The sequence below is a fragment of the Thermobia domestica genome, chromosome 5 (assembly GCF_964235325.1).
Source record: "Thermobia domestica chromosome 5, izTheDome1.hap1.1, whole genome shotgun sequence".
Lineage (NCBI taxonomy): Eukaryota > Metazoa > Arthropoda > Insecta > Zygentoma > Lepismatidae > Thermobia > Thermobia domestica.
This window is the reverse complement of record NC_137458.1, coordinates 135940075-135949604: the sequence shown is the minus strand read 5'-3', so window position 1 is coordinate 135949604 and position 9530 is coordinate 135940075. Positions and strand designations below refer to the sequence as shown.

Below are 9530 nucleotides of genomic sequence, written 5' to 3'. Positions count from 1 at the left end.
TACAAGCAAATGCAAAAAAGTTAAAGTGTAAGGGTTTAACAAAACCCACTTAAAGATTGTAATGTGCCCAATTTTGGCAAGAAAAGAAACTAACTTTTCCTCTTCAAAGCAAACAAAATGGCAAATAAGTAAAAAAAAGAAAGAAAAAAAGAAAAGACAAAAGAAAAGAAAAGATTGTGCTTTTAAACGGCAGTGATTGTCAAGAAATTTTTAAAAAATATTTTTATGACTCGCACTCAGATATGAAATTACTTTAAGCAAATCGTACTGCTCAAAAAGGTTGAAAATCTTTACTGTAATTTTACCATTACAAAAAGTTTTAAATAACCCGCAATCATCTACGCAACTAATCTTATAAAGTATCCATTATTTGTGACACCCACTGAAGACAAAAGTGAAAAATCATACTTATTTCGAAGTGATTAGTTATTGAAACAAGCATCACAATCAAATGTAGTAATACAGTTAATATAAGAATTTTACTTACTATCTGATCTCAATTGCACATTCCGATCATTTATCACACGTCTTACCTGTAAAATATAAAAAAAAAGAAACAATATAAAATTAATATTTAAAACAGAAGCACTATGTAATTTATCTAATTATCCAAAAATGAAACATTAACTTATTCAGCAATACAATTATTATTTCTTAAGTTTTGGTTATATTAATTAATCAGTCATAGTTAATATTAACCGTCATCTGTTTATAAAATAATTACTAATATTTCAGATCAAACTTTGCACACTAACCTATTGGATCTGTAGGATGCACAGGCCTTATTATTCATAATACGAGCTGAGATTCTACTGTTCTTTTCGATCTCTCCTAAGGTTAGGTTCTTCTGTAGCAGTGGTTTCCAATCTTGTTCACCTAACCTCCCTTCATAAACCCTAGTTAGTTTACGCTCCTTCTTCCCATAAACTCTAAAAGTGAAAGTGTAGTGTCTGTGAAGCTCGCCAAAGCTAAAAATATAATTGTTTATTAGAAGCGGTGCTTTACACATTGTATACGCCGACCAAACAATAGTTTATTGTTTTGCGCATTTAATTAAACAGATAATGAGTTACTGAAAACAATAACAATTTATTTTGCATCTGGAATTTTGGACTGTATAATTTTGTATAGTTGCTGGAATTAATAAGTATTAGAATAAGAAAATCCAATACACAAACACTGAAGATCTCGCACACGAGGCTTTTCCAGGAAAACACAACACAACACTGACAAAAAGATGCGGGAGGCGGCCTAACGGTATTTTTGAAAAGAAAGACAAGAGACCGCCAGAGTAAGATACTACAAATAGAGATCATATTGACCTGCAGAGACATCTCTACAGCAAAACTGACACTACATAAAACATATAATTTGTTCCAAGTTTTGGAAATGCTCACAATAGGCTCAAACACGGAAAAAAAACATAAGCCTCCTTTTTCTTCTTATTTTTATGAAACAAACAGAGGGCAGAATGGCCCGAACATAGCCCCCACCTTGAAACGCTCTAGTTTCAAATAACACACGCACACAATGAATGATCGAGATTCACACAAGAAATACACTAAAAACGAGAAAAAATAATAACAATGCATAGTAATAATAAAAAACACACACACAAAACAAATATTCATATGCAATGATAAGACATGCTTGATGAGCGAGGTTGTAGCGTTTTGCATGACTTCACTTTACTTTGAAGGGTTGAAAGGCAATGGAACCAGCTTCGCAATGGGGCGCTTCAACGCCCCGAAGGCAGTCTTTACAGTAACTGCTCGCACTAAGCCATCATTTCCTGGAAATATGCATTGAACACGCCCTAATCTCCATTGCTGGGAAGGCAGATGGGATTCCTTCAAAATAACCATGTCACCAATCTTGATATTGTCTCGGTTTTTCCGCCACTTCGTTCTTGACTGGAGACTGCACAAATATTCTTGGGACCAACGGCGCCAAAAATGCTGCGACAACTGCTGCACCAATTGCCACCTTTTCAGATGAGAGAGCTGGGATGAAGTGAAATCCTTATCCGGGATAGAAAGTAATGAGTCTCCCACAAGGAAATGAGCAGGTGTAAGAGCGACCAGATCGTTGGGGTCATCCGAGAGAGGAGTGAGGGGGCGGGAGTTCAGAATTGCTTCAATTTGAACTACCGTGGTATACATTTCCTCAAAGCTCAACGCCACCTCTCCCACGATGCGCTTGAAATGATGCTTTACTCTACGTATATTTGCTTCCCAAATCCCACCAAAATGAGGTGCGGACGGGGGGTTAAAATGCCAAGATATTCCTTGTTTGCTGAGGTAGGCAGCAGTTTCTTCATTTTTGGCCGTGTGAACACTCACTCTTAACAATTCCTTTAGCTCTTTGCTAGCTCCTACAAAGTTACGCCCACAATCGCTGTAGATGTCACTAGGTACGCCCCGACGAGCCACAAAACGCCTTAGGGCAGCGAGAAAGGAAGTAGTGCTTGCATCCGCTACTAATTCTAGGTGTATAGCCTTAGAGGAAAAACACACAAAAAGACAAATGTATGCCTTAAACCTCAAACGGCTGCGCTCCCGGCTGGCTTTGAGTAGCACCGGCCCTGCATAATCCACACCTGTGTGGGAAAAGCATCGGCTTGGGTTTACGCGAGAGGGGGGCAGGGAACCCATTAGTTGCGTCTCTGTTCTTCCTTCAAACCGACAACATTTTACACACTTCCGGATTATCTTCCTCACTAGATTTCTCGCACCCACAATCCAGAAATGTTGCCGTAGCGTAGATAACACTAATTGAGGGCCACCGTGGAAAGTGTTTAAATGCTCGTGATTGATCAGAAGTTCCGTTAATTTATGCTTATTGGGCAACAGCACGGGATGCTTTCTATCCACAGAAATGTCGGCGTTTTGTAATCTCCCCCCCAAACGCAAGATGCCATTTTCGTCAATGAAGGGAGACAAGCATAAGATATTATTCTTATTTGAAATGGGCTCTTCATCCACTAAGCACTGGATTTCGGTGTGAAATTCTCTTTTCTGCACCTCCTTTACCAAACACAAAAGGCTCTCTTCCATTTCTTCCGATGTAAGTGCCCCCTGGCGTTTCTGCACCGGATTCCTGCAGTTGTAAACAAACCTGCGACACCAACTCACTACACGCTTCAATCTCACTAGGGAGGAGAAACGGTTCACAATGTCATTTTCAGACTGCACACACATAACGGTGATACATTTTTTCTTTTCTTTCACTTCTGTAGTAAAGTCAGCGAGAGGATATGGAGGCTCTGGCAACATTGCTTCGCGCAACCACTCTGGACCGCTCCACCACAGGGGATGTTCTAAGAGCTCGCTGGGCTTTACCCCCCTTGACGCACAATCAGCTGCATTATCTTCACTCTTGGTATGTGACCATTGTGACGAAGGCAAAATTCCTTGTATTTTCGCTACCCGATTTGAAACGAAAGTTTTCCACTTGTCAGGTGACTGGGCTAACCAGGCCAACACAACAGTGGAGTCAGTGAAAGTCCTTGTATCCTGGACGTTTACACTGATGGCACTTGCAACTGTTTTTAACAATTTGGCCAGCAACAATGCGGCGCACAGTTCCAATCGGGGTAGGGAAACTGTTTTGATGGGAGCAACTTTGGTTTTTGCAGCGATGAGTCTCACGTCGACATGACCGTTAAGACGCTCTGCTCGTAAATAGGCGACTGCAGAATAGGCCCGCTCACTAGCATCGGAGAAGCCTATTAATTGACAGCTGACGGCGTCAGAGGGCACAATGCATCGTTCGACCTTCACTTCACGGAGCAAAAACAACTCATCGCAGTACTCTCGCCAGGCTGCACTTGTTTCAAACGGGAGGGGGTCGTCCCAACCGAGGCTTTCCTTCCACAATGATTGTAACATCATCTTGGCCCTGACGGTTACTGGGGAGAGAAGGCCAAGGGGATCGAAAATCTTGGCAATCTCTGACAACACTTTTCGTTTTGTCCACACTTCTGGGGGAGAGGAAGGCACTACGTTGAATCCAAACTCGTCGCTAACAGGTGACCACTGTACTCCGAGGGTCTTGATGTTGTTATCAGTGTCGAAGTTGAATTGTAGGTCAATTTCACGCATATGGGGAGGAACAGCCTGGAGCACTTCCGGTTCGCTAGATAGCCACTTTCGAAGTTCGAAGCCTCCTTCTCGCAAAAGTTGAATCAGCTGTTGTTGTAGCTCAATTGCTTCGCTCACACTAGCTGCACCTCCGAGGAAATCATCCATGAAAAAATCTCTTCTCACCGCCTTCGCTGCTAAAGGATACTTCTCCCCTTCTTCTTCAACTATCTGGAGCAAGCATCTGGTTGCCAAGAAGCTAGCAGATGCAGTACCGTACGTCACTGTTAACAAACGGTAGTCTTCGATTGGTGCACTTGGAGAATCTCTCCACACAATTCTTTGGAAGTCGACGTCGTCCTTGTGCACTAACACTGCCCAGTACATTTTTGCAATATCCGCACATAAGGGAACACGATGCTCACGAAAACGAACAAGAATCGGGAAAATATCGTCCTGCAATTTTGGCCCCACCATAAGCTTCTGATTCAGAGATACACCCAAAGTTGTTCTTGCACTCCCATCGAAGACCACTCGCACCTCCGTAGTGGAGCTGGTGGGCTTCAAAACAGCATGATGTGGTAGGTAACAACTAGTTTCAGCTGGAACGTTTCTCTCGCTTGGGGGAATGAGTTCCATATGCCCTAACTGAATATATTCCCTCATGAAGTCGCGATATTGTTGCTGAAGGGAGGGTTGTTTGGCTAACTTTCGTTCGGTATTTAATAGTCTCTTCACTGCAATTTCTCGTGATCTGCCTAATGGGGCTGTGTTACCTCTGAAGGGTAGTCTCACCACATAACTTCCGTGCTCGTCACGGTGGTGTGTAGCTACGAAGTGTTCTTCACAGCTCCTTTCTTCTTTTGACATGTGTTTTGTAAGTGGGAGCTCTTCTAACTCCCAAAACTGGCGAAGAGCTTCATCGATCTCGCAGGAAACTCGATGTGACGTCACCGTTAGCTTGCCACTTGTCGGACCTATATTGCCAGATAGCACCCAGCCGAGACTAGTTTCTAATGCGACAGGCGTCCCGGGTGGCCCCATACACTTCCCGCTCAACATAAGTGATGGAAACACGTCCGCTCCCAACAGAATATCAATGGGGCCCACTACGTTGAAAGTGGGATCTGCTAATCTTAGGCCCTCTAAATGAGACCAGTTTGTAGCACTAGGACACTTTTGTTTGGGTAGATCGGATGTAACTTTCTGAACTACCACAGCACGAGTTTCAAAAGTTTCACTTATTCCCCCGAATGACTGAAACTCTAAGTCCACCATTGCACTCGCTGTCACCACTCCTGCTCCTGTAATCCCGGAAATCACAATACTGGATTTCTTTTTCCTGAGACCCAGCTTTTGTACACAGTTCTCGGTGACGAAACTAGATTCACTCGCGCAATCCAGCATCGCTCTGAAGGGGTAGTACACACCATTATTTCCTCTTACTTTCACGATGGCAGTACATAATAACACCTGTGGTACACTTGCGTCCGCTGCAACATGGGCCGTGATATTTGATTCACGCACTGGTGACTCAGCTCTCTCGTAGTGCAAGAGAGTATGATGTTTTTTAGCGCACTTGCGACACGTACTAGATGCGCACGTATCCTTTCTACACGATTTCCGAAGACAATTAAAACACAGTTTTTTCTCTTTCATTAGGGTGACACGATCAGACACTTTGAGTTTTCTGAACTCAGCACATTTGTAGAGGGGGTGGATTGCACTGCATACGTCACATAATGTTTGACCACGTTCACTGGTGGTAACATGGGAGGAAGTTTGTTTTTTGTCGCGATTCTTCACTTGTTCACTACTTCCGGCGACGCGTGTTTTCCCGCCGGCAGACACTGCGAGCGCGCGGGCTCTGTTATCGAGGAACTCTGCGAGCTGCTCAAATGATGGCTGTTCATTTGTTTTCAGTGAAAGTTCCCACTGTCTACGACTTTCACTGTCCAGTTTATCCGCGATATGATAAACTAAGATAATATCCCAGTGTTCGACTGGTTGCTCGAGCACCTTGAGGGACCGCGTGCACTCCATTGTGGTATCAATTAACTTACGTAGGGCGGCTGGCGATTCTTGTTGTATTACGGGTTGCGTAACTAAGCGTTTAATTGTCGCGTTCAATATTTCCCTCTTATTGTGATACCGTGCATTTAAAATGTCCCACGCCTCTTTCTAGTTGCTGTCCGTGGTTTGCATCGCTTGAAGGAGTTGTGCTGGTTCCCCTTTCAAGTATGTTTTGAGGTACTGCAACTTTTGAGCACCTGAGAGACTTTTGTTATTGTGTACTGAAGCCACAAATAAATCGTGAAACGATAACCACTCATGGAGGTTTCCCGAAAACACTGGCAACTGTAACTGCGGTAGTCTTACGTCACTAGCAGGTTGCCTTTCAGACGAAGACGAAGACTGAGCTCCTTTACTTCCCTCCAATTGAAAATCCATCAATTGAACACACATCTGCACTATTCTCTTGTCCATTTCCGCTAACTCTTCTTCTTCTTTTTCGAACTCCTCGTCTCCTGCCACCGCCGAAATATTATCCAGCAGCTTTGAACACTCCTGCTGGAGTTCACTGACCTTCGCCTGATGCACCAAGATGGCTGCCGCTGCGGTAGCGTCCAACTCTGTGATGGCTTTTTCTTCGCGCGTAATTTTTGACTTCAATGTTCTTTTCTTAATTTTTAGCGGCTCCATCTCTAAAACACTGCACTATGTTCGTGAGGAAAAAAAAAAACACTCAATCACTAGTCTATTATTATTCACAGCAACAGTTCACATAGGCACTAGTAATCCGGTTCGGATGGACCATGTATACGCCGACCAAACAATAGTTTATTGTTTTGCGCATTTAATTAAACAGATAATGAGTTACTGAAAACAATAACAATTTATTTTGCATCTGGAATTTTGGACTGTATAAATTTGTATAGTTGCTGGAATTAATAAGTATTAGAATAAGAAAATCCAATACACAAACACTGAAGATCTCGCACACGAGGCTTTTCCAGGAAAGCACAACACAACACTGACAAAAAGATGCGGGAGGCGGCCTAACGGTATTTTTGAAAAGAAAGACAAGAGACCGCCAGAGTAAGATACTACAAATAGAGATCATATTGACCTGCAGAGACATCTCTACAGCAAAACTGACACTACATAAAACATATAATTTGTTCCAAGTTTTGGAAATGCTCACAATAGGCTCAAACACGGAAAAAAACATAAGCCTCCTTTTTCTTCTTATTTTTATGAAACAAACAGAGGGCAGAATGGCCCGAACACACATAATTTCTTAGTTTATTTCTGCCAGTAGCTTCCACTTCTTTCCTCTATCTGTACGTTTCGCCCTGGGGCGTGCACATAGGTTGGAAACCACTGTTTCAGCCCATTAGGTCAGGCCGCAAAAATTTCAAACTCAGACGCACTCGCCAATCCAAAAAATTGATGGTCGCCAGTATCTCTCACGTACAAATTATGAAAGGTCTTCCCCCTCCCCTCTGGGCCTTTGGTTTGACAAAAACAGAGATTACATAAGGGCATAAAATATCGAAACCAGACAGTTAGACTCAGGATAATCAATTTTGAATTGGACAATATAGCTTTTAAGACTTCACGTTTGTGTAACGCTCTTTCTCTGCACTGAAGTACCAGCTGTCGATTGCAGTTTTCGGATCAAAATTCTTTAAGTAAAGGGCCATTGATGGAAATTGTCGGCAAATCATCCAGTGTGTCAGTCTTCAGTGAATTCATGTAGGCAGTCTTAACTCTGTTGGGACTGCTGAAGCCTCTCTCACATGAAGCAGTACTCACAGGTAAAACTGGGGAATCTCGTAATGATGTTTTTACTGTAAATCTTTTTCAGTGTCTGATTCAACGTCAATGAAGAAAACTAAAGTTTATATTCTGCTCTTTCCACGTCCATTGTGAAGACTTCACATTCCATGTTTTCTCTCACTCAGGGATAATTATTTTCGATCGAAACGGAAACTGCGCAGCCCTGTGAGCTTAGACAGAAACCATTCCTACTGAACATTGGTCGCAGGCTGTAAATTTTTTGTCACCAGTGGCGACCTGAAATTTTGCGCCCTGCATTAGGTGACACAATCAAATCTCACGAAACCTTTCCGTCCTCTCAGCCGCTAATCTCGGGTGGTTGGTTGCAGAGATGGAATGGGTTAGTGAGTGCGTCAACCTACTGCGACGCAGCTACCCACCGTGACCAACACTGACCCACGAAACCACTCTGACTCACCTACCCACTCTGCTCAGTGCATTGTAACCAGCATCTTCAGAACACTGTTTGAATTTATCTACGTTTTACTTTCTAGGCCTCCATTTTTCCTAGTTTTTCATTTGCTTTTATTTACTTACCTCAGATGAGTATGTCTAAGTAAGAAAAAAAACTTCAGGCATTTTTGGATATTAATATTTGTAATTGCACCCAATCTTGAAATCTAATAAAGCAGCTGTTTTGACGAGCTGTGTCTTTATGCTCTGAACGCCTAAACAAGCATCTGATGTTGTGTTTCTACTCACGTTCCCTTTTGTGCAACTTTCAGCGTGGCTTTTATTCTTTTAGGCCTATTACTAATCTCAAAAGTCGGATTCAGGGGGAGCTTTTCCAGTACGAGCACCTTGTTGCTATATGCTTCGATGTAGAGAGAGATTGGGCTAAACTTGAACTAACGAAATAATGAAACAACTTACAGTAGTGTGATGGTGGTTATACGGAGTTCATATCAAATTTTGTCGAAAAATTTTATTTTCATGTGCGTATGAATTCTAATCTCTCAGAGCGATTTTTGGAGAAAAGCGGTGTTCTTACTGCCACACTGATTGCTGTCTTCATCAACACTGTTCTTTGTAGATCTAGCCTCCAGTCTGTAGTCTGTTTGACCTGGACCAACTTAGTTCTGATTCGAACTCCGTCCAACTATCTTCACAACATTAAGTGATAGTTTCAAGTAACATTAAATATATGTTAATTGGTTAATCAAAACAAGTTTTCAACTGAACATTCCATGTTATAAAATCATTGGACTATACAAAACTTAAAAGAAGCTGAGCTCTACGTTGCTAAGATATCGAATAAAGTACTCTCAACAATGAATGGAGTGAAATATTTAAGAATTGCTTGAACATTTTTTCAAGATCGTAATTATAATTAATTCATTTTAGGGAAGATTTTAACATTTATTTCTTGTATTTCAATAAATTATACTGAATCCTGCTGATCTGTTGAAAGGGTACGTTAGGAATGTAGGAGAAATATTTTGCCATCTCTTGACAATTAGATACGAGGGTAAGTCAACTGAAAACCATAAAAGTAGAAATAAAAATCCGCATATGGCGCCAGTTAGCTGTAAGTTGGCATGCCTGTTTACGATAGTATGCCGGATGTCTCCTAGGTGGCAGCAGCCGGCAGATGCACAAACACCG

General features: G+C 42.1%; 2 protein-coding genes across 2 annotated transcripts; both read right to left on the bottom strand.

Moving 5' to 3' along the window:
* Window positions 1–1688: 1688 nt before the first annotated feature.
* Window positions 1689–6125, bottom strand: LOC145685249 (uncharacterized). The gene has a single exon (XM_081757614.1). It carries the CDS (start codon window positions 6123–6125, stop codon window positions 1689–1691), a length of 4437 nt encoding a protein of 1478 aa, XP_081613740.1.
* Window positions 6126–6263: 138 nt separating this feature from the next.
* Window positions 6264–6785, bottom strand: LOC145685248 (uncharacterized). Its single transcript, XM_081757613.1, has one exon. The coding sequence runs from the start codon at window positions 6783–6785 to the stop codon at window positions 6264–6266; it is 522 nt and encodes a 173-aa protein (XP_081613739.1).
* Window positions 6786–9530: the final 2745 nt, after the last annotated feature.

What these genes read in the sequence shown, in the direction of transcription:
- LOC145685248 (XM_081757613.1), bottom strand. Translation starts at nt 6,785, where the DNA reads ATGGAGCCGCTAAAAATTAAGAAAAGAACATTGAAGTCAAAAATTACG.
- LOC145685249 (XM_081757614.1), bottom strand. Translation starts at nt 6,125, where the DNA reads ATGGAGTGCACGCGGTCCCTCAAGGTGCTCGAGCAACCAGTCGAACAC.